This window comes from Castor canadensis, chromosome 3, assembly GCF_047511655.1.
Source record: "Castor canadensis chromosome 3, mCasCan1.hap1v2, whole genome shotgun sequence".
In the NCBI taxonomy this organism is placed as follows: Eukaryota; Metazoa; Chordata; class Mammalia; order Rodentia; family Castoridae; genus Castor; species Castor canadensis.
In genome coordinates, this window is record NC_133388.1 from 80,222,647 (window position 1) to 80,247,852 (window position 25,206).

At 42.3% G+C, this 25,206-nt stretch overlaps 2 protein-coding genes, 1 non-coding gene and 1 pseudogene across 3 annotated transcripts; 3 read left to right on the forward strand and 1 right to left on the reverse strand.

Moving 5' to 3' along the window:
• Nucleotides 1–4,498: 4,498 nt before the first annotated feature.
• LOC141421409 (granzyme B(G,H)-like) lies at nt 4,499–7,686 on the forward strand. The gene is made up of 4 exons (XM_074066973.1): nt 4,499–4,677; nt 6,264–6,399; nt 6,557–6,814; nt 7,444–7,686. Exons 1-4 carry the CDS (start codon nt 4,499–4,501, stop codon nt 7,585–7,587), a joined length of 717 nt encoding a protein of 238 aa, XP_073923074.1. The 3' UTR covers nt 7,588–7,686.
• A 5,473-nt stretch (nt 7,687–13,159) lies between these two features.
• On the forward strand, nt 13,160–15,328 carry LOC141421410 (granzyme H-like; annotated as a pseudogene).
• A 296-nt stretch (nt 15,329–15,624) lies between these two features.
• On the reverse strand, nt 15,625–15,707 carry LOC141422100 (small nucleolar RNA SNORD55/SNORD39). Its single transcript, XR_012446752.1, has one exon. It is a non-coding gene; the product is annotated as a small nucleolar RNA SNORD55/SNORD39 (small nucleolar RNA).
• A 6,406-nt stretch (nt 15,708–22,113) lies between these two features.
• On the forward strand, nt 22,114–24,861 carry LOC141421298 (cathepsin G-like). The gene is made up of 5 exons (XM_074066924.1): nt 22,114–22,219; nt 22,961–23,108; nt 23,504–23,639; nt 23,845–24,099; nt 24,583–24,861. The coding sequence occupies exons 1-5, from the start codon at nt 22,165–22,167 to the stop codon at nt 24,814–24,816; spliced, it is 828 nt and encodes a 275-aa protein (XP_073923025.1). The 5' UTR covers nt 22,114–22,164; the 3' UTR covers nt 24,817–24,861.
• The last annotated feature ends 345 nt before the right edge of the window (nt 24,862–25,206 follow it).

Sequence of the window (25,206 nt, forward strand, 5' to 3'; positions counted from 1 at the left end):
TTGCCTAATTGCTTGTCTAGGGATTCTAATACAAGGTTGAATAGTAGTGCACATTTAATGAAAGCAGATATCCTAATTTAGTTCCTGATGTTAGAGGTAGGGAAGAACATTCTGGCTTCCAGCAGTGTGTTTGATGATAGCTTTAGGGTTTTGGTAAACATCCTTTATGATGTTAAGGAATTTCTCTTTTATTCCTAGTATGCTGAGTTTTTAAACACTTTAAATTTTGTCAAATGGTGTTTTTGCATCTATTGACATGATCAAATGGTTTTGTCCTTTCATTTTATTAATATGGCCCATTATGTGTTTTCCCTTATGTTGGGTGACCCCCTTTATTCCTAGGATGATATCACTTAAGTCATAGAGGTATAAACTTTTTATTAGGCTGTCAGATTTGATTTGATTGAATTTTGCTAGAATTTTTACACTTATATTGTTAAAATCTGTTGGTCTGTATTTTCTTTTCTTTTGATGTCATTATCTGGCTTTTGAATCAAATAATTGCTGGCCTCGTAGTATGTGTTAGGAAGTCATCCCTCTTCTTTTTAAAAGAAGTGTTTGATGTTAATTCTTACTGGTGAAGCTATCTGATCCTAAGATCATCATTATTGGGAGATTTTTGATTACTGTTTCAATCTCTTTAATGTATAGGTCTGCTCCTTTTTCTATTTGTTCTTGACTCAGTTTGGTAATTTTTATGTTTCTAGGAATTTGCTCATTTCATTTGGATTATCAAATTAGTTGTACAAATGTTGATAGTATTATTTAATAATCCTTTTCATTTTCTTAAGGTTGTCTCTGTCTACTTTTCTTTTGTCAATTTTTATTAGTATATATTAATTGAGCAAAAATAGTTAGATTCATTACATCTCAATACATATATAAATATACTTGGAATGGATTCATAACTCTATTACATTTTTCATCCCCCTTCTACATGTTCCTAACAGTCCCTCTTTTACATTCCTGTCCTTTTCCAGCCCTCAACCTTTACAAGAGGGAACACATGCAATACTTGTCCTGGTGACAACAACTTGTTTGCCTTGATAAGATTCTCTCAAGGTTCTGCCACTTTCCTGTAAATTATGTGAATTTCTTCTTTGTTATATCTGAATAAATCTCTTTTGTGTATATAAATCACATTTTATTTATCCATTCATGTACTGATGGTAACCTAGGTTGATTCCATGGCTTGGCTATTGTGAATAGTGCTACAGTAAACATGGGTGTGCATGTATCTCTATATTAAGTTCAGTTTGATCCTTTCAGGTTTTTATCCAGAAGTGGTATAGTAGGATCATATAGTAGTTCCAATTTTGATTTTTTGAGGACTCTCCATGCTAATTTCCATTGTGGCTGCACTAATTTACATTCCACCAAAAACATAAAAGGGCTCCTTTTTCCTCACATCATCACCAACATTTGTTTTTTTGTTTTCATGGGGGGGTGAAATAGAATCCGAATGTAGTTTTTATTTGCATTTCCCTTGAGGCTAAAATGTTGAACATTTTTCATGTCCTTATTGACCATTTGAATTTCTTCATTTAAGAACTGGTTGTTCAGTTCTTTTTCTCATTTATTGATTGGAATAATTGTTCTTTTTGGTGTTTCACTTTTTTAGTTCTTTATGTATTCTGAATAGTAATCCCTGTCCAATGAATAGATGGCAAAGATTTTCTCCCCTTCTGTAAGCTGTCTCTTCAAAGTCAATTGTATTATTTCCTGAGCTACTGGAGTCCTTTTCAGAATTCAAAAAGTCATTGCCTATGCCTTTATCTTGAAGGGTTTTCCCCATGCTTCCCTCTAGTAGTTTCAAAGTTTCTTACATGAAGGTCTTTGATCCCCTTTGAGTTCATTTTTATACAGAGTGAGAAACTGGGTTATGTTTCAATCTTCTACTTGCTCATATCCAGTTTTCCCAGCACTACTTGTTAAACAAACTCTCTTTTCTCCATTGATGTTTTTGGCACCTTTGTGAAGAATTAGATGGTGTAGCTGTATGACTTTATTTCTGGGTCTTCTTTTCTATTCATTTGTCCTATGTATCTCTTTTTGTGTGCTTCTATCATGCTGCTTTAACTGTTATGACTCTGTCATGTGGTTTGAAGTCAGATACTGTGATACTTCCAGTATAGCTCTTTTTACCCAGGATTGCTTTTTCTATTCAGGGTCTTTTGGGTTTCCTTATTAATTTTGGAGTTGCTTTTCCACTTCTGTGAAAACTGTCATTGAAATTTGGATGGGAATTGCATTTAATCTTTATGAGTTTTGGTAATATGGACAATGTCAATTCTGCTGATTCACAAACATGGGATGTCTTACTGTCTCCTGGTGTCTTCTTTAAGTTCCTTCTTTAGTATTTCATAGTTTTCATTGTAGAATTTGCCACTGACTTTTGTATATTGATTTTGTCTCCTGCTACTTTACTGAAAGTGTTTATGGAATCTAAGAGTCATCTGATGGAGTCTTTAGGGTCTATTAAGTATAGGATCATATCACGTGTAAATAAGGAAAATTTGACTTCTTCCTTTCCTATTTGTATTCTTTTTTTGCTTCTTTCCTTTGCCTTTTGCTCTGGCTAAGGTTTCAATAACTAAATTGAATAAGAATGGTGAGAATGAACACTCTTTTCTTGCTCCTGAACCTAAATGCGATCAGCTTTTCCACGTTCAGTGTAATGCTGGGTAAAAGTCCATCATATGTAGTTTTTATTATGCTGAGTCACGGTCCTTATATTCCTAATTTCTTCAAAGGTTTTATCATGAAAAGATGTTCAATTTTTTCAATGGTTTTCTGCATATATGGAAATGATTGTGTGATCTTTTTGTCCATATAATTTAATAGTTACACTGTGTTCTGGGGAGCTGAAATTTTTTGAATTACAGAGAGGTAGTGGTTGTACTTTTCTTTAATTTTTCAGACAGGCTCTCACTATGTAGCCCAGGCTAGCCTCAAACTCAGGATCCTCCCGCCACGAATTCCTGAGTGCTGGGATTACAGGCAGGCACTACCACCCACACTGTGATTGCACATTTTGAATGCACTGAATGCCACCAAATTATGCACTTTGTAACAGTTAAAGGCATGTTATGTAAATTTTACCTCAGTTTTTAATAGTGGGTCATAATCCTATGCTTAGTATTATATCATAGCTGCAAAAATTAACTGTAGTACATCCTATACTACTGTAATAATTTCATAGTCCTCTCCTGTTGCTTCAGCAGTGAGCTCAAGTGTTGCAAGCATCTGCTTAAAACTCCCTGTGTCACTGATGGTCTCCATGTGGCCCATTTCTCTCGGCAGTAAGTTGCATATTGCAATATAAAGTTTCTCTCAGTGCTTGTGTATTTTACCATACGCATGCATATAACATAAGTTATCAATGGTTTGTGGCATGGGTAAGTCTTTTGGTCAACAGCAAGCTATTCAAATTTAACTTCTGGAAGACTTAAAAATTATACTTGGATTTTTCAATGGTACAGGGCTGGGGAGGAAATCCCATGCTTTCTATGGTCAAGTGTATTTAGTTGTTCTTTTGTAAGTAGAGATTGTTTAGAAAAAATCTTTCACTTCCATTCTAGAAGGAGCATCAAGCAATCTTTAGTGTGCTGAGCCTGGTGTCAGAAATGTGGCTCTCTAGACAGGACGCAAGAATGCTGAAAGACAATTGTTGAGCTTTGGCTGCCTGGCATACTTTCTCATGTCAAGTGATATCAGCTATTTAGTGAATTGACTATGCTTTGGGAAACCAGCCATTTCCCATCCTTAGTTCAAGGGGTTTGTGCAAGGCAAGACACTGGCATTTCCAAAGAAGTCAGTGTGACCTAGCTTAAGCCAATCAGTAGATTCAACTTCTAGGGCCAACAGCAATTCATTAATTTAGGCCAATAAATGTCAAGTGTAGGACTTTTGTTAACAACATTGAAAAGAGAGGTGGACTCTGTCATACTGGACACTTGTACTTAAATAAGAGATGTATAAAATTCCCTTGGAAGGAAGCTGTGGTGATAAATGAGTTGCCAGGCAGGTTTAGTAGATGAAGATCATGCTTTGTTACTGCCTTGCACATCTCTGCACCATGACCCTCCCCAACCTGAACTCTGGTAACTGGTTTTTCTTTCTTCCACACCTAATGGTCAGCTCTCTAAGAGAAGGAGACACATCTCAGTCATGCTTGATCTTGGCACAAGAGATGGCATTTCTACTTCTGTTACAGAAACTGTCCTGATGAACTTAGCAGCATGGCATGGAAGACTCTGATATCTATCACTGAGAACTCAAGTTTCTGGAGATCCAGGACCTCTATTTGTCAATACCATGTCCCACAGAGCACACCTTGTACCCTTGTGTTCCTGTCAGAGCTGAGACATGTGGTTCTCACTGAGTCATCAGCTGTGGGTACTGAGGTGGTCACTGCATGAGTCTCACACAATTACACAGAAGACATCATCCGGCAAATGCAGTGCGGGTGGGTAGATTTCATCAAAAACCTTCTATGATGACTCACCATAAAACCAAAGGAAAACCGTGGTCACTTAGTCCACTCCCCCTCCATCCTCCGGTTGGGGCTAAGAGAGAGCAAGAACAAGGCTCCAGAAGACCTAAGCAGTCTTCCTGGGAAGATGCAGCTGCTTCTGCTCCTGTTGGCCTTCTTTCTGCCACCCATGGCAAAGGCAGGTGAGTGAGCACCCCACCCTCAGAGGCCCAATCCTATCCCTCAGCCAGCACAGATCTCCTGTCCCTGCTGTACACCCCTAATTATCTACCCAAATGTGATACTGGACAGCAGGAGTAGGAGGGCAGAGACTCAAGAAGAGACAGTTGATAACCCCCGAATCCTCACCCTTCTCATCTCAAAACTGGGCTTTCCCAGAAGGACACAGTAGGTAGTGGGAATCTGGAAGAGAGAAAATATTAAGATACTGGAGAGGAAAAATGTATCTGACTCTGTGTCTGGGATGAGACACATGCTCCCCTCTTCTACTGCTTAGCAGACAACTCCAGAGCTCAGCGACCCCAGTATTGGTGAATCACTGTCCTCAGGGCACTGTTTTGTCTTTGCCAGTTCCAACCCACTTGGTTCCTCTCTCCAACCCTGTCTTCTTCCCAGGCATTTGGTAGATCACCTATTTTCAAGTAGAATCCATCTGGCAGGCCCCAATGACTCTGTTTTCCTGAGTCCGACCTGCACAGCACTGTAAACCCTCGATCAGAGACTACCTGGAGTCATCCCCATGAAGCCTCTGCACATTTACTGGGTACCACTACATGTCAGGCTTCGGGAAACTGGATGTAATGACATCTATGTTTAAATTGAATTCCTGGAAGCTAGAAAGCAGCACCATTCTAGATACAGAACTCAGGAGTGTCTTAGAAACTTACTAGAAACAAAAAAGTCAGCAGAGGAATCTTGTGGAATTCATTGTCCACAGAGAGCTATGCTCACCTCCAACTATGCTTGGAAGAAATATTTATATACCAAGACCTGCTTTTCTCTCATTTTCCAGAGGGGGAAATTGAGTCCTCTTCCCTAACCCCTTCCCAATTCCAGGCCATTCAAAGTTCCCAAACTCCCAGCAGGTTTGGCCACCAAGCAAAACCCAACTGGTGCACCCCATGTGTGCCAACAAGCCAACAGACTTTTTTTTCAGGGGAGATCATCAGGGGACATAAGGCCAAGCCCCACTCCCACCCCTACATGGCCTATCTTCAAAGATTGGATAATGGTTTTTAGAAGACGTGTGGTGGCTTCCTAATACAGGAGGACTTTGTGATGACAGCTGCTCACTGTTCAGGGAGGTAAGGAGCAGGAGACAGCCCAACCTCCTGGAAACACTCCACAGAGACACCAGTTTCCTCCCAAGGAGCAACCTGGGCTTCTAGGAACATATATGCAGGATAAGATAGGGGACCAGCCAAGCCTCATTGGAAAGATAGGCACATTGGTCCCATAGGCATTGCTGAGTGGTTAAGGAGGCTGTAATTTTATTTAGACCTAGGTTGGCCTTGCAATGAAAACTAAAGCAATTTCATATGTTTCCCTGGGACTAACTGACTCCGGAGAATCTCTGACATAGTCCCTGATGGCTCCAGAATTTTACCTCAATAGCTAGGAAGCAGAGGGTACAGTCACTCCTGTCCCCTCATTTTCCCTCAGTTGCAGCCCCACCTCACCAGGCTGTAGCCTGCTCTTCACATCTTCTGAGCTGTGTTCCCTCTAACTCCCCACTTCCCTCCCCAAACACGCACTGCTCTCTGTGCAGCTCAATAACAGTCACCCTGGGCGCCCACAACATCAAGGAACAGGAGAAGACCCAGGAGGTCATCCCTGTGAAAAGAGCCATCCCCCACCCAGACTTTAATCATGAAGTCAAATCAAATGACATCATGTTATTGCAGGTAAGGCACACCTTCCAGCTGCCCTTGCCATCCTTGGTGCAGGGTCTGCCCCTCCCTCTGGGACCTTGCTCTTCCCTCTTTTCCATCCTGACTAACACAGATGTCCAGGCTCAGAGGCCATTGGCTGAACTTAACTCTCTCAATCTTTTCCCATCAGCTGGAGAGAAAGGTCAAGCTGACTCCAGCTGTGCAGCTCCTCAGGCTGCCCAGAGTCACTTCCCAGGTGAAGCCAGGGACAGTGTGCAGTGTGGCCGGCTGGGGGTGGATGACCCCAACAGGCAAACCTTCAGACAAACTGCGGGAGGTGCAGCTGAAAGTGATGGAGGACCAGGTGTGCAAGACCAGCTTTACTAATTACAACAGTACTTATGCTATGTGCGCGGGAGACCCAAAGATAAGACGTGCTTCCTTTCACGTGAGTTGAGCATCTGCCTCTTTTGGTTCTGGGGAGAGGATTTGGGGAAAAGACAGAACCCTGAGACCCAAGCATCACGGGACTCTTTTGCCCACCAAGCTGTGATTTCTCCCTCAGACTACCTGGGGTAGGAAAAAACTAGGACCCCTGCCACTTACCAAGGGGTCTCTGTCGAATACCATTCCATAGAACCACGAGTCTGTAACATGCCACCTGAGTTCAGATGACAGGCTTTAGAAAACTGTGCTCTCTGAGTGTGCAGAAATTATAGCCAGGTGGCTCTTCACAGATAGCACCTACCCTTGTCACTGGGTTCATTCTCCATGTTCAATATCAGCCCCACTCACCTGTCTTGTTGTCCTGGAAACAATTGAGCCACACACCTTTTCAGGGGAGAAAATCTCAGAACCTGGCAGAGAGGATAGAGGCTGGTCCACAGGCGAGGTGAACAAGCAAAAATGTACCTGGTGGACAGAGCATGGCAGCTGCGGGTCCCCAGGGTGCTCTGCCTTCTGATATCCCCCAAGAAGGCTGTTCAAGTCGTCCTTCTCTAAGAGAGGGCAAAGGATAGCATGGAGGACAGGGCCAGGTGGAGCAATGACTCATTCCTCCTCTCTCTGTATTCACAGGGGCATTCTGGAGGCCCCCTGGTATGCCACAATGTAGCCCAGGGCATTGTCTCCTATGGACCAATAGATGGGACAGCTCCACAAGTCTTCACCAAGGTCTCACATTTCCTACAATGGATAGAGAACACCATGAACCACCGCTAACTACAGGACGCAGACTTAACATCCTCTTTGACTCTCTTTCCTGGAACTAGGTCCAGGAAGACGGGAAGTGCCAAAGCTGAATAAATGTCCTTATGCTCTGTGAGAAGACTGGTTTCATGTTTATTGTTTATTCCTTGAATTTTATTCATGGTGACCAACTCTGTGCTAGGCAGACCAATGACACAATTCTGCTGTTTTCTGCATTCTCTATTTCCTTCTCCCCTCCCCACCTCCTCAAAGCCCTATTCAAAGCTATTACCCAGCTCCTCCTTATCTGCTCTGCTCTCTCCAGGACCTGCCCTTCTGACAGGACTGAAGCTGAGTACCATCAAGAGAAACTTGGACGGCTCTTGTCCTGGTGCTCAGGGTGGATTTCTTACCTCCTCTGTGTAATGAAGCAGAGGGAGGGAATAACACCATTGATCATAGTGGCCAAGCAGACATATCTGAGTTCACTGCTTGGAGACATAGCCCCACCACACTGGGCAGGGGATGGGCCTTCCTAAGTGGGACATTTCCTTGTAGTAAAGAGGAAGAGTGGGATGGAGATTCCTTGAATAGCTCCTCATTCTCATCAGGAATTAGTTCCCTTTCCCATCCTCCTCTGAAATCAGGGCCATGCTTGGCCTCCAGCCTCCCCAGTGCCTCTCTTGCTCCATCCCTGTTCAGAGTTCTCAAAATCTGCCAACCCCTGTCCTCTCTAGACCATGCTGATCTGAGCAGGTCCCTTTCTTTTATCCCCCAACCTATGCCACCCACAGCTCCCTGTGGTTCCATCAGGGGCCCACTAGTAGAGTGCCTGCCCTGCTCAAGCTCTAAGAGAGAATGACCTCTGAGGACCAGGCCAGTGCTGCCACCATACAGGACTCATGAAGGTTGATGCTGGCAGGGTTTCTCTCCAGCACAGTGGACCCCATCTTTCACTTAGCCAGCCAGGACTACTCCCCACATTGAGCTCAGTTCCCTCCAATACACTCAGGGTCCATGGCCACCTGGTCCCTCAGAGCCTGATCCCCTTCAGCCTGTCTCTCCTAGCCACTGCTGGACTCTAGGCTAAGTCTCCCCGTTGCTCACGAAGGTGATATCAGTGTTTCAAGTTCAAAAGAGCAGAAAGCACAACTTTTTCATCACTCAGGAAACACATACTCATTGAGCAGTTACTGAGTGTCATGAACATTTTAAAAAGCAAATTCCCCTATCAAATGACAGCTTTAAATTGTTTGAAAGTTCTTTAATTGCATATATTTATGGCATACAAAATGATATTGTTATGTATGCTTGCAATGTGGAATGATTAAACTAAGCTAATTAACCACCTCATTTTTGTAGTAAGAACATTTGAAATTTATTCTCTTAACATTTTTTAAATATACAATATATTATAAATTATAGTCGGCATTCTATGATGCATTCGATCTCAGAAAACGTATTCCTCCTGTCTAACTGAAGTTTTGTACACTTTGATCAACATTTCCCAGTTCTCCCTAACTCTCCAGTCTTGGAAACCATTACTCTACTCTCTGAGTCTACAGGTTCAATAGTTTAGGTTGTATGAGAAATCGTGCAGTAGTGTCCATCTGTGCCAGGCTGGTTTTGCTTAGCATAATATACTCCAGGTTGATCCATATTGTTCCCAGTGACAGGAATTCATTTTTTATGGCTGATTTTATTACAATGTTACAATATGCCACGTTTTCTTTATCCACCATTCATTGATAGACACAAGCTTTTACCTGGCTATGATGAATAGTGCTACAAAGAACAAATGATCTCTTTTGCAGATAAATGTTGCAGTTATTTCTTCAACATTCTGATATTAAATACTTTGAGTATTTACTGAGAAGTGGGATTACTGGACTATATGGTGGTCCTAGTTTTAGTTTTTCAAAGAATCTTCATTCAGTTTTTCATAACTATACGAAATGAAATTCTCACCAACCGTGTACAAGGGTTCCTTCTTCTCTACATTGCCACCAACAGTTGCTATCTTTCATCTTTTTGATAATAAGCATTCAGCTGGTGGAAGGTGATATCTTACTGTGGTTTTAGTTCACATATTTCTGATGATTAGTGACGTGGTTGTCTTCTTCTTTCTTGTGGTACAGGTGTTTGAACTCAGAGCCTCATATTTGCTAGGCAGGAGCTCTGTCCCTTGAGCCACACCCCCAGCACTTTTGGCTTTAGTTATTTTTCAGATGAGGTTTTGCATTTTTGCCCTGGGGCTGGCCTCACACTATGATTCTCCTTCTAGCCACCATGCCAGGCTTATTGGTTGAGTTGGAGCCTCATTATTGCCCCAGCTGGCCTCAAACCATGATCCTTTCTATCTTTGCCTCTCAAGTAGCAGGTGTGAGCCACAGTGCCCAGCTGTGTCTTCTTTTAAGAAAATCTTTGGCTCATTAAAAAAGGTTTATTCGTTTTCTTGTTACTAGGATGTTCACATTCCAGAGATTGTGCATATTATCCTTATCAAATGTAGCTTTCAAACATTTTGTCCCAATTCATACACTGTTTCTTCACTCTGTTGTTTCCTTCTCTGTGTAAAAGATTTTTAGCTTGATGAGATCCTATTTATCTAATTTTAATTTTTATATCTGAGTTTTTGGGATAAAATCCAAGCTTATGTCTGAGACAAATGTAGCTTTCCCCCTAGGTTTTTTCTACCCACTATACAGTTTTAGATTTTACATTTAAGTCTTTAATCCATTTTAGTTGATTTTTGCACATGGATGAGATAAGGTCCAATTGTATTCTTCTGCATTTGGATATCCAGTTGAAGAGCTTGTCCTCTTCTAATATATGTTCTTGCAAACTTTGTTGAAAATCATTTGACTATAAATGCATGGTTTCATTTCTGGAATATCCATCTATTCAAATGGTTGTCGTGTTTCTTTTCTTCCAGCAACATGTTTTAATTACTATGGAATATTAATATAGCTTGAAATAGATAGCATGATACCTCTAGTTTTAAATTTTCCTGAATATCCAGTGCAGTCTTGGCAAAAAAGTACAAAACTACGAATGGATAAAGATATATGTGTGTGTGTATATATATATATATATATATAATGAAATATTACTTAGCCATAAAGAGTGAAATTATGTAATTTGCAGGAAAATGGGTGGAACTGGAAATATTATGCTTAGCAAAATAAACCATGCACAAAAAGCCAAATATTGCATGTTCTCACTATTTGTGGAACTGAGACCTAAAGTGATGATGATGGAGATGATGATGATGGGACATGAGTGTATATGGGGGACTGTCTGGGAGGGGAGAGTCCCAGGAAGGAGGAGAGGGAAAGGAAAGGACACTGAGGGATAAAGAGGATGAAAGTACAGCACATACATACATATGCAGCTCATGTAATTAAACCACCAAACACTGTTTGAAAAAGAGGGAAGGAAGGAGGGAAATGGAAATATAATAGAGCGGATGAACTTGCCAAAGCTACACTGTGTGTATATATGGAATTACCACAATAAAATCCCCTCATATTATTAGCATATGCTAATTCAAAAATAAAACTAAAATTATAAATAAATTTTTAAAAGGAAAAAAAAGGTAGAAGTGACACAATACCTTTTTTCAAGAAATTCTACACAGAGTGATAGTAACTAAACCAGAATGGTACTGGATATAAAACAGACACATAGACTAAATGAACATAATAGAAATTCCAGAAATAAATCCATGCACCCACAGCCAGCTGATTGTTGACAAAGATGTCAAAAGCATACATTGCAGAAAGGACAGTCTTTTCAGAAAACCGTAACAACGGGGCTCAGGTGTCTCTGAATGATAAAATGCTTTCCAAGCATGTGTAAGGCCCTGGGTTTGATTCCCAGCACCACAAAAATCAAAAAGAAAAACCTTAACAACAACAAAAAAAATCTGATCAAAAGATAGAAAAATGATCTGAATACAACTTCTGAAAAGAAGGAAAATCAAATGGCCATCAAGTATATGAAAAGGTTACTCTATCATTAGCTATCAGGGAGAAGCAAATAAAAAACACAATGAGACACCATCTCACCCCAGTTAGAATGTACTGTCAAAAAACTAACATAGAGTGGTGAGGAGCCCTTGCACACTGTTGGTGGGAATGTAAATCACTTCAGCCATTATGGAGAACAGTGTGGAGAAGCCTCAAAAAACTGAAAATAGATTTATCATATGATCCAGTTATGCTACTTCTTGGTATATAACCAAAGGAAATCAGATCAGAATACCAAAGGTATACTTGCACATCCGTGTTTTAGGTGTATACAATAGCAAAGATATAGAACCAACCTCAGGCCTATCAACTACTGAATGGATAAACAAAATGTGATTTTATATATACATACATATAATAAAACATTTTATATTATATATCTAATGAAATATTATTCAGCCTTAAAAGAGAATGAAATCCTGTCATTAGCAGCAAAATGGACAGAACTGAAAGACATTTTGTTAAGTGAAAGGAGCCAGACACAGAAAGAAAAGAAGTGTCTAGTCTTTCTCTTACATGGAAGCTAAAGAAAGTTGTCCTGAAGGTAGAACAGTGGTTACTAGATATTGGAAAGTGTTGGGGGATAAATAAAGGGAGCTTGAATTGATTAGCACATGCTCTGTACATGGGTGAAAATATCACACTGAAGCCATTAATATGTACAATTAATACATGTTAATTTAAAATTAAACAGGTATTTGTTTTGTTTTTATGGCTTTTTTTCTTTGCACCAGATACTCTTCTAAGCCCTTTAGTTTTTAACAATTTTTTAGTATATAATAATTCTTAGGGGTTTCATTATGACATTTCCACATGTGCACTCAGTATACCTCCCTTTGGTTCACCCCCTCCATTATTCTCCCTCTTCTCCCACCCTCTTTTTAAAATGATGTCCACAGGTTTCAATGTTCCATATTCATACATGTGTGTGTCCTTTCCCCTCCCCCTCCCACCAGTGCCTCCCTTAGCATGACCTGTTTTACATCCTGTCCTTCCTTGTTTAATTATCTGTTCTTTGTTTAGGGGGATTTTGCCTTGCTATTTATCTGTAAATATATTGCACTTTCATCAGTCCAACCCCCTCTACTACTCTTCTTTATTCTTTTCCCCCTACCCTGTATTGTTCAACAGGTTTTACTGCATTTCAGTGTGTCTTATTCCCACATAGACATAATGTATTTCAATATTATTCTCCCTATCATTCTTTTCTTCTGAACTCAGGAATTATCTGAACCATAGCTCCCATCCCAAGCCCAGGCTTCTAAATGTAATGCAGCCTGGTGATGAACAAGGACAGACAAAGGAGGCTGTTCTCCAGAAGGCTTAGGAGGTGCTAGCATCTCCTCAGACATTACTTCAGCACTTGGAGACTGGGGTGTCCTTAGAAAGATTAAGCAGATGATGTGATGCTACAAAGGATGAACAACTAAATCCCTCACTCCAACCCAGAAAAGGGAAACTCAGACCACAATTCTGCAGTGTGGAGGGTGGAGGGTCACTGGAACCTATTTTGGAACTCCTTGCATTAGTCAGTGTCCTCCATCCCTCAGTCCTGCTGAGGAAAGAGGTCCAGCATGCAACCAACCTCAGGGATGGTAAGATGACTGCAACCAACTTTTCTGTTGCCTCGACTCCATCTTTGCCTTTGCCTAGTTCCCTTGTCCACTTCTTTTCACCTTTCCAATGCCCCAAGCTGCATCTCTGTCTCTGGCAGTCCCCTCCTCCATCATCCTTATGGCCTTCAATCCCATCAGCACCAAGCCCCAACCAAATGCTAATTGGAGATCATTCATTCATATAGAAAAAAGAAAAATGTACTGAGTACCCAAATGTGTCAGGCACGAGAACAGGGGAATTTTTGAAAATCCAACTCCATATTCTCATGGGTAAATTAACAGAAAATAAAACCAATCAGAGTGTTGGGGAGACTCAGAGAGCTTGGGGAGACTCACTATGAAAAAAAAGAGCAAGACATGCTGTACAGGATCCTCAGGGTTATACCATCGTGAAGCGTGTAAAGCAGGAGGTGGAGGAAAAGCACAGTGCACAGTCACCCCGCACACCAGCATTTCTTTCAGACATCATCGGGGGGCATGAGGCCATGCCCCACCCCCACCACTATGTGGCATTTGTGCAGTTTCAAATTGGGGAGAGTAAGCACAGGTGCGGTGGCATCCTGGTGCTAGAGGACTTTGTGCTGACAGCTGCTCATTGCTGGGGAAGGTGAGAAGCTCAGACAACCCATACTTCCTGAGACCCCCAACAGGGACCCTGTCCTCTAGAGGGAGTATAGTCTTCAGGAACTCCCAGGATTGTGATAACACAAGCCCAAGAGAGCATATCAGAAAGCAGGACTGGGAAAATGAAAGCATATGAATTAGGATGGGTAAGTTTTGGTGTCAGAGCAAGCAGCACAGTAACATAGAAAGTGACCACATTGGCCAATTAAAGCCGTGGTGGAAGAGAAAAACATTCAGTAAGGGTCAAAACACCAACTGGAGCAATTTCATAACATTGCCTAAAAGTAGTAGGGAGCCCCTAGAAGTCCTCCAGAAGCAGAGAATACAGTCACTCTTGTCCCCTCACTTTCCCATCAGGTTCAGCCCATCCTGCCAGGCTGTAGCCTGCTCTTCACCTTCTATACTGTCTCCCCTCTGAAACCCAACACACCCACCCCCACTCTCACTCTGCTCTCTGTGCAGCTTTATAAATGTCACCCTGGGTGCCCACAACATCAAAGAACAGGAGAAGACTCAGGAGGTCATCCCTGTGAAAAGAGCCATCTCCCACCGAGACTATAATCCTAAGGATTTCTCCAGGGACATCATGTTACTGCAAGTAAGGGTCACCTCCCTGCTGCCCTTGCTCTCCTTGGTGCAGGAACTTCCTCTCCCCTTTGACCCTGCCCCTTCCCTCCTTTCCATTCTGGCTATCACAGGTATCCAGTCCCAGAAGGCCACTGGCTGAACTGAACTGTCTTGCTTCTTCCCCATCAGCTGAAAAGCAGCTGTGCAGCTCCTCAGGCTGCCCACAGGCAATTCCCAGGTGAAGCCAGGGACAGTGTGTAGTGTGGCCGGCTAGGGAAAGATGGCCCCAACAGGCACTTTAGCAACTACACTGCAGGAGGTGTAGCTGACCGTGCAGAAGGACAAGGAGTGTGAATCACTCTTCCATACCTATTTCAACAAGGCCACCGAGACTTGTGTGGGAAACCTAAAGATAATACAGACCAGTTTCCAGGTAGGGTTTTGCACATCAATGCAAATAGGACCCAGGGAAAGAGGAACTTGGGGAAAGTCTGGTCATAGCCTCATGTCCTCAATCTACAACTTGGTCAGCCTGGAGTCCTCAGGAATTCAGTCTTTAGTTCACTCCCTGGGTAGATCAGGAAGCACCAGTCATGCCAAAGCACCATTATCACCAGAGTATCCATGAGGATTGCACAGAAATGCTTTACCTGGTTTGTGCTGGAAAGAAAAGGGGGGTCAGGCTAGAGCTGAGGGAGGCAGCAAGGCCTGCCCTAGCCCTGATCTCATAGTCACAGTTCCCTAACAGAGGTGGGAGAATGTGACCAGAAGGAGGCCAGCTCAGTACCTTCCCTTTCTGCCCACAGGGAGATTCTGGGAGCCCCCTCGTGTGCAACAGCAAAGCCCAGGGCATTTTCTCCTATGGAAAAAAAAGGGGAACCCCTCCAGGAGTTTTCATCAGTCTCCCACTTCCTTCCCTGGATAAAGAGAACATGAAGCACCTCTAACATCAGACGGAAGCTGACCTTCCTCTGTGCCCGGTCATCATTTCTGAGTCAGAGGCAAGAATCCCATGGGGGTAGGCAGTGACGACTGCAATATCATAATAAATAGATCTCTAGTGTGAATGTGGTTGAAGTCCTTTATTCTTCCAATCACTCTCAGTGTGCAACTATGCTGCTCCAAGCAGCCCTCTGCTGTCAAATCTGGATTTTGCTTCCTCTTTTCTCCTGCAGCCACTTCCTCCTCCATAAATTCTATGTTGTAAAATTTCTCAATCACACATAGTTTCTTTTATGCTTATCTCTCCAAAGTTGTCTTCCTCACTGCACAATGGGAGTCTGCAGTGTTATTGTGGTGTTATCATACAGTCAAACACACATCTTTGATACTTAGTCCTGCAAAAATGAATCTCTTTGAGCCTTAGGAATTTCTCAGCATCTCTAAGCCAACTACTTTCATCAGGCCCCAACAATTTGGAGCAGGGCAGTGAAGAGAGGCATATTAACTAACTCTAGGGATCCAGGAAGTCAGGGGCCACTCCATAAGCACTCACTTTCCTGTTTCCAAGGCCTCGATATTTCTGGTGGAGGTTGAGATGGTCCTCACACTCACCCAGATCCTATATCCCTGCCTGCCCTGGGCCCAGTCAACATCCATTCTCTCTGGCAGGCCTTCTTACATCAGTCCCTTTTTTCCTTCCCAGTGCCTCTGGACTCCATCCCCTCCCTTTCCCTTCCAGTCTTCCCTAATTTGAGGCAGCTTTTCTCTTGTCTCCCTAACAGAATTCCCAACTCTGTGAGGATTCTCCATTGCTTGTTCCTGTTAAACTTGGGCTGCCAGCCCACCTGATGCTCACACCTCCCACCTGTGCAGGCCTGAGATCCTTGTTCCAGCCCAGAGTCCTCCAGGAGCCCAGGCATCACCTCCTATGAAGTCACTCAGTAGCCTCAGCCTCTTCCTGACCTGGGAACCCAGACTCACCCTACTGGGGTTATGGTAGCCTATGAGCCCTCCAGCCCCAGGGCTGTTGGGCTGAAGTATCACTTTGCCATAGATTAGCTAACACTTGTTGATCTCTCTCAATCTCTCTCTCTCTCTCTCTCTCTCTCTCTCTCTCTCTCTCTCTCTCTCACCCTCTATCTTTCACTCTCATAGGATCTGTCCCACCTTTGAAAAACTTACACTAATGAGAAATTTCCTCTAAATTCTCCTAGTTCCTCTCCTTCCTTCAGAAAGATAAGTTTGACACAAATCTGTATTTAGAATCAATAAAATATGCTTTGAAAATAACTAAATTCTTTGTATTCTAACAGCATTGTGCACGACGTCACATGCATGATCTTCTTTGGTTCCAGAAGAGTATATGTGGAATTGGAAAAGACTTGGAGATCCTGAGGTCCTAAGATATCCAGTCTATGCTCAGTGGAGTCCATGTCCAGAGGTGTGGGAAGAAAGGAGACACCAGAGAAGACTTAGCTTTGTTAATTTTTCATATAGAAATCATGAACCTTAATCCCCAAAATGCTACAGTTCAAGAGGGAAATAGTTGTGACCCAGGTGACCTCATTTAAGTCCCTCAAACAGCACCACTGGTGCATGATACATGGCAGAACACAATAAATTCACAATAGCTGGCAAACACTGAATCAAGAGAGACCAACATCCAAAAACAAAGCAAGTTTATCAAAACTAATAACAATCCATAGATATGAAAAATCATAATTCAGCACATTGAAAAACAAGGGAAAGGCAAATAGACTTATATTTCTCACATTGTTGTCCCAATGTCCATCTTCCAAGTCTTGCCCTGCAAATCACAGCACATGTGAGAAAGGAACTAACTGCATGCACAGAGGTAAGTCAGTGAACAATAGAGGGTGCAGGGCCAGACAGCGATCACTCAAAATCAATGCAGAGACCAGAGAAGATCAGTAATGAAGCATTCCACAGAGTCCCAGGGTATAAGCCAGAGGCAGGGGCAGAGTGATCAAGCATTCCGCCACCAAAAGCAAGTAGGCATAGCTTTATAGGACAGTGCCTAATGGGCACTTCCCCCCGACACCAGATAAAAATGCTGAGTATGAGATGCATTAGGCACTCACAATGATTTCTACATAAGTTTACATATATTTTCCTCTCTTGATCTAGTAATTTTTGGTTCTAGGACTTTATCCCATGCTTGATGAAGTGTCCCCCAAAAAGGCTCATGTGTGAAGGATTGGTCCCCAGCTGGTGGCACTATTGGGTCATGAGTACCCTAACTTCATCAATAGGTCAATCCATTGATGAGTTCATGTGGAACAGTCTATTAGAAAGTGGTTGGAGGAAGTAGATCACTGGGGGCATGCGTTGAAGGATGTATCTTGTCCCTGGCCCTTTCCTGTCCATTTCTCTGCTTCCTGGCTGCCATAAAGTAAGCATCTCTGCTCCACAGGCCGTGAGGATCTGTAGTGTTCAATAGAACTCTGGTCTTCCACAAAGCCAAGAGGAATTAGACTGGTCACTAATTAGAGAAGCAGCAGAGGGAGGGAGGGGATTCAATCCAGCCACTGCCTGCTGAGAAGATTTGCATTGTTGGGGTTTATGAAACCCAGGGAGGAGTCGGGAAACATCTGCTGTTAATGTCCTAACATCCCAAAGGAGAAAAAACTGTAACCGAAGGAAATGTAAGAAAACAGTCAAAAATAGATGTAACCAGCTATGGGTACTGTGAAACATATCACAGCTTACTTGTTCAAATATCACAATTTTTATTAAAGTAGAACATAAAAATATTTTTTAAAAAGGTATGTACTTCAATCTATTTCATACATTCCCCTCTCCACACCATGTTCTCTATGACCCACCCCCTGCTGTGGCAAACAGACTTTTAAAAAAAATGTATTGCAAAATATACACACACAAAAAGTCCATAAGACACAAACACACAGTTTAAAGAATAATTATAAGGCAAGTGCTACATTTTGTCAAGAAATAAAGCATTCCAGGAATTCCACACTCCAGAAATCCCCCTTATGAATCTCCACCTGGTCAAAAAACCCTTTCTGCCCTTCAATCCCAGAACTCACTATTCTGACTTTGGTAACCATTTTCTTGCCTTTTATTATACATTTCTCATGTATGCATGCATTTCTACTTAATGTAGTTTCTTTCCCTAGTTTTGAACTTTATATAAATAAAATCATGGTAAATGTAGTGCCCTTGGGTTCTTCCCACATGTTTGTAAGACCTATTTGTGTGGCTGCATGAGGCATTAACTTTCACAGTCACAGTATTCTGCTATATTGATGTACCATCATTTGGTTATGCATGTTGCTCTTGGTGACCTTCCAGGTGTCCCCGTGTGGGGCTATCCTAAAAATACTGCTATGAATAACAGTGCTATGACCTTCTTGGACATGGATCTGGTGGAAATGTGCTATTAAAGTCTTTTGCCTATTATTTTATTTAATTGCTTGTCTTTTCATCCTGATTTATAGAAGTTCTTTTCATAATTTGAACATGTCCCTTGCTGGTTATATGTGTTACAAGTGTCATTGCACCCTCTATGAATTATCTTTGTTTCTCTCAATTTTACTATATTGATCCTTTCCCTTATGATAAATACTGGTATATGTAGTATCTAAAAATCTTTCTTTATCATTAAGACATTGTTACAGTATATTTTCAAAGATTTATTCACACTAGGACCCATAATAGATTTAGAATGGATATTTAGATATGGTGTGAGATAAGGTCCAAAAAATTTTTCTACATTGGAAATATGTGTCACTATAACACACTGTAAAGCTTCGTATTTTCTGAATGCCTATTTGGAGACAAAAGAAAAAAATACTCTTTTCTCTACTGTGATGGAATTAAGTATTCATACATGTATGTGTCAATGTCCATGTGTGTGGCAGGTCTTTACTTCTGGCCCATCAGTCTATGTTTCTGTATTTCATAAATCTGATAATATCTTCATTACCATAGCTTCATTTACTAAAGCAAGTTCTCTCATCTTATTCAGCAGTGTCCTGGATATTGCTCGCCATTTGTTTTTCTGAACATATTAGAATTAGATAAGTTCAACAAAATGCTTCTCAGGTGCAATAAAGTTATATATCAATTTGAGGAAAACTGACATTTTAATAATATTTAGTCTTTGGATTCATAAACATGGAATCTCTCTACATTTCTTCTTAAATGTCTCTTAATTCAGTTTTATACTTTTCACCAGAGTTATTGCACATATTCTTTTTGATTTATGATTAGTTATTTGACCATGCATATGCCATTTAAATATTAACATTTGTAATTTTTCATTTTCTAACATTATTGATGTGTGTGTATAACTATGATAATTTTTCATTGAATTTTATCTAACAAATTTGTTAACTCTTATTAATTATGGTAACTTACTTGTAGGTTCCTCTGAATTCTCTGTACATTCGATCATCTCTTCAAATCATTACAAATGGTTCTCCTCCTATCCTTATACCTCCCACTTCTATTTCCTGCCTAACTTCACTGGCTAAAACTGCTAGTATAATGTTGAGCAGAATGGATGGGAATGTGTTCCCACACATTCTTGTATTGTTTATCTCTGAAAGACAAAGTTTTCAACACTTCACCATTAAGTATAGTAATTGTTGTGGAATTTTTATGGACAACTTTGATAGCATTAAAAATATTTCTTTTTATTTTTAGTTTGCTAAAAGTGTTTTTTAATGAATGAGGTGAATTTAAGCAAATGCTTGTTTCTTGTTTTTGTTCCAACTGAATAATAATGTGTTTCTTCTTCATCAATTAATGTGATACGCTACAGTGATTGGTTTTCAAATGAAAACTCAACTATGTGTTGCTTATTTCTTGTGATATATCTTTTTACTTATTGACTGATTTGATTTACATCAATATTCGGAAATGATACCGGCCTATAATGTTCCTTTCTTATACTGTCTATTGGTTGTGGCATCAAGGTTATGCTAGTCCCGTGAAAGGGATGGGTAGTATCAGTTCTCCAGACAAAATCATATAGCAGTCTTTGAATCTTTCCTAGAGGTTTTTATTTAGTTTGGTTATCAGAACAAAAGTTCATATTGTATGAGTTCAATAGCTTCCCTCAGAGCAAGAGTAGCCCCTCAAAGGATCACTCCTGTAACGGGGCAGTTCTTTGAGGCATTTAAGGTTTTGGGGCCGTTCAAACAGCTTTGTTTCTAATTGCTTCTTGTGGGATGTGAACATGAAGTCTGAGGTTACTGTTAATAAAATGCCCTATGCACATCTTTATTCACATCTTGGGTATTTATTTTTACTCGTCTTTTTTCACATGTGCAGGCTATTTTCTATCTTTTTCTTTTATTTTTCAATTAAACTTTTTTTAAACTAAAACATTGAAAAACAATCACTCAATTAAAATTATCCCAAATTCTAAGGCAGTAATAAAGCTGTCACATTATTTTTACTTTTTCTTCACAATATTTTTCAGATACATGGAGGAATTCCATAGATCATGTATTAAAGAAGGATTGAGCTCTGTGTAGCCCTAAAAATAAGTTAAAAGCTATATATATTTGAATGTCAACGGAGAATCCTAGCTTTAGTAAGATTTTTAAGTGGTCCCATGATACTTCATGAAAGATTGGAAGTTGCTCATCTTCACTTCTGTTACTTTCACAGAAATTACATGGAATTATGATGGCTTCTATGCATACATAGAATCTCCTAAATATTTTTAAGTGTGTTTAATGATCCACTGTGTGACTCTGCAGTGATTACCTGTGCTTTTCTCCCAATGCTGACTATTTGGCTCCAATTCCTTCTGTCTTATAGGTAGCAAAGTAATGAATGTACCTCCTTTTGAAGCTATTGCCCCTGAACCGAGAATGGGAACTAGGTTGATTGGCATTCTTATGCCGCCAATGAAATGAGATCCTACATGTTTTCTGGCTAGAGTCTGACAGCTCTCAACAACACCTGGCCACTAATTCTTATCTGCATGCAGGGAACCTTTAAGAACATGAAAACCTTCATCTTGAGTAGGAGCCAGTGAGTAGAAGTCTTCAACTATGTCATAATTTTCAGTGAGAGTTGGTCAGGACTCAAGTGAGCTGAGAAAGCAGCTATCAATGTCACGGCCTTGTTTTCCCCTTTTCTTTCTCTGGCAGCACCCTCCACCAACCCAGAGGACGGTGGATCCTCGATCCACCATGATGACTTCTTAGAAAAAAGTGGCAGCAACAGGGATCTCAGCGGAGTGGCCTTGAGCCAAAGGGTGAAGGCAGGCAGGCATCACCTTTCCTCTTCTGCCCCCTTGGACTTTTTCCTGGCGAACTCACTCCCATCTCCACCACACCCAGCATCTGTTATTCACCTTGCCTTACTAAAAATACACTAAAAAGAAATCCAGGGAAACTGCATTCATTCAGACAAACCTTGAAATTTCAAAGGTCTGAAGCTCTGATCTCAGAGGAACAGGAAGTAGGCAGCTGCCATTTTCATGCCTTATTGAGGGTATTGTGGACTTTGGTAGACTGAGGATTTTAGGGCACATTGCTCAAAGGCCTCCTCCTTGTTGTCCCAAGTTCCTACTTCTGCTTTCAGCACTGAATCAGCAGCAGCATGGGAGATCAGGACGTTGGCTTGAATGACTCCCTCTTCTTCCAGATCACTGGCAGTTGGTGGGCAAACCTCCCGGGCAGCCTTGGATGATGAAATCTATCACACTAGGAGGAAAATGGGACTGAATTCTCAAACCCCCTACCCACCCCTTCCTTCCTCTCTCAGGGGCTAAAAGTCTGGCAGGAGGAGACACAAGTAGCAACTGCCTGGGCAGCATTTCAGGAAAGATGCAGGCACTCCTGCTTCTGCTAGCTTTTATCCTACCTCCTGGGGCTGACACAGGTGAGTGATCAATCCCATCCTCAAAGGTCTGGTCTGGAGCCAGACTACCGTAGTATATCCTAACTCTGTAGGTTATTTAAATTCACATTTCTCAGTTTCTTCGTTTATAAAATGAGAAGATTAACACCAAGCTTATGGAGTGGCTAAGAAAGTTAAATTATTTAATGTATATAAGAGCATTGGAATTTGCTTTGATGCATAATAAGTGCTGTAAATACACTATATAGATTCTATATAGATTCATTCTATAGCGCATGTGTCAAAACACAGGAGATAAAGACACAGCAATAAATCCCATCAGCTCGTATCTAGATCCTTCAACACCAATCCTGTGCTGCCCGTGAGCTGAATTCAAGGGCTATGGGAAGCTCCCTGTGGAAGAAAGCACAGAGAACTTCAAGGAAAGTTCGTTGGTATACAGAGTATCTTTCTTCAGTACCTGAGACTGATGCTGGTGTTGCCTGGAGCAAGCCTCGTTCTTCCCTTTTGGGGAGGGACAGCATGCTGAGGTCTGAAAAGGGAATGGGTCTCCCTTCAAGTGTGCAGTGTGATTCCTGAGAGCCTCAGAACCCTCTCCCAGCATCTGATGCCTTACAGAACCCAACCCTCACCAACAGCTCCTCCAAACTCTTGCTTCAACTCTCCCACCCTCCCCATCTTCCAGCCTTTCTGTTGCCACCAACCTGGTGCTACACTGCAGAATCTCAAGCACAGAGGTAAGCAACAAATGCTTCCTTCCAGGGAAGATCATTGGAGGCCGAGAGGCCAGGCCTCACTCCCACCCCTACATGGCATATCTTCAGATCCAGACTCCGGAAGGACTGAGAGTTTGTGGGGGTTTCCTGGTACGAGAAGACTTTGTGATGACCGCAGCTCATTGCTGGGGAAGGTGAGGAAGCCAGTAGCCAGAAGACCTCCTCAGAGGAGTATCTGAAAGCAATGCTGTAGCAATCAAAGGGTCAAAAAAGAGACCAGGTAGGCCTGGGAGGAGGGGAGATGAAAAGGAGGCCTTGATTTAAAAAAGAAAAAAAATGTGAACAGAAGGAGATGGGAAACACATACTGGGGTTCAAGCCCATTTCTCAATTTAATCTAGAGGAGCAAATCTTAAGGTCACTGTCCTTTGCCATCTCTGGCTCAGGGCTGCTGAGAAACAGGCAGTGTTGAGACCCACTCTCTCCAGCTGCAGTCTTGCCTAGTCCTCAGCTGTTCATCAGCACTCAGAGTTGCTAGATTGTAGCCCTTGCTGCTCCTACCTCCCTCCAGGCCAATTTTTCCCTTGCAGTTCTATAATCGTCACCCTGGGAGCCCACAATATCCACAGGCAAGAAAGGACCCAGCAACACATCACTGTGCGCAGAGCCATCCGCCACCCTGGTTATGATCAGCAAATCACACGGAATGACATCATGTTACTGCAGGTACTGCCTGCCTGACCCTCTGGTTGTCCAGCCTAGCTGGCTCCATCTTGGTATGGTAGCTTGGTTATGTTCTGGTATTGTGGAGGAGGAAGCAAGGGAAGGCTCCAGGTTGGTGCTGGGAGCATGGAGTAAGTAATATCCTGGCAGTCCCTGAGGGTTGTTGGGGATCGCAGTCGAGTGGGAATGCCTACCCTCTTTCTGACAGCTGAGGAGTAGAGTCAGGAAGAATCGGTTTGTGAGGCCAGTGGCTCTGCCTCAGGCTGGGAAGAGGCTGAGGCCTGGAGCCTTGTGCACAGTGGCTGGCTGGGGCCTGCTCAGCCTCAACAGAAGAACGGATGTGCTCCAGGAGGTGCAGCTAAGAGTGCAGAGGGACCGGGACTGCAGCCGTCGCTTCAGTATCTACACTGCCCAGACTCAAATTTGTGTGGGGAGCCCAAGGGAAAGGAAGTCTGCCTTCAGGGTAAGGGCGCGGACATCTACCAATATTTCCTGGGGCAGAGAGCCCTGGGTAGAACTGAGCAGTGGGAACAGACTCCATTCCCACAGCCTTAGCCTAGGGGCCAGATCAGGGCAGGATGTATATGTTTGCCCCATCAATCCCATCTCTAGAAGAATGAGAGGAAGATTCACAACCCATATAAATGCAGCATTTTCCTGGGGAAGGTGGAAGTACCTTGACTCAGACTGAACTGGAGACAGTAACTTCAGCCAGAGGCTGAAGTCAGGAAGCTGAAAAGCCAGAAACTGAAAGACACAGAGGCTGGATTCCAGCCTTTCCTTACCCACAGCCCCCCACCCCCAACACCCACACACACCAGCTTGCCATCCCCTACACACCAGCAACTGACAGTGCTCACCACCTCTGCCTTTGCTGAGAGCCATGGGTTAGGGCAGCAGAAGCATAGAAGCCTGGCTTAGCATCCTTTTCCCTCTCTGCTCACAGGGGGACTCAGGTGGCCCCTTGGTCTGTAACAATGTGGCCCAAGGCATTGTCTCCTATGGAGATAGGAATGGGACCCCTCCAGCAGTCTTCACCAGGATCTCAAGCTTCCTGCCCTGGATAAAGAAAACAATGAGACACTTCCAACCATGGGATCAGACTGAGACACACACCTGTGTGAAGGACTCTTTTCCTCTGAGGCACAGGCCAGCTCCAGGGGGGTTGCCAGAGCCCTAATAAATGTCTCATCTAGAGTGTAAATATTTATTCATTAAACATCATTTGGCACTGTCTTAGTCTGTTTGAACTGCTATAACAAAATGCCACACACTGGGTAGCTTATAAACAACAAGTTTATTTCTCCCAGTTCTAGAGTCTGGGAAGCCCAAAGTCAAGTTACCAGAAAATTCCATATCCAGTGAGGGCCTTCTTACTGTTTCAGAGATAGTCTTCCACTTGCTGTGTCCTCATAAGGCAGAAAAGGCAAGAGAGTTCTCTAGATTCTTTTATAAGGGCATCCATCCCACTAAGCAGGGATCCGCCCCCTTGATCTAATCACCTGCCAAGGGCCGCTCTCTAAATACCATCATATGAAGATTAGTTTTCAACATATAAATTTTGAAGGAA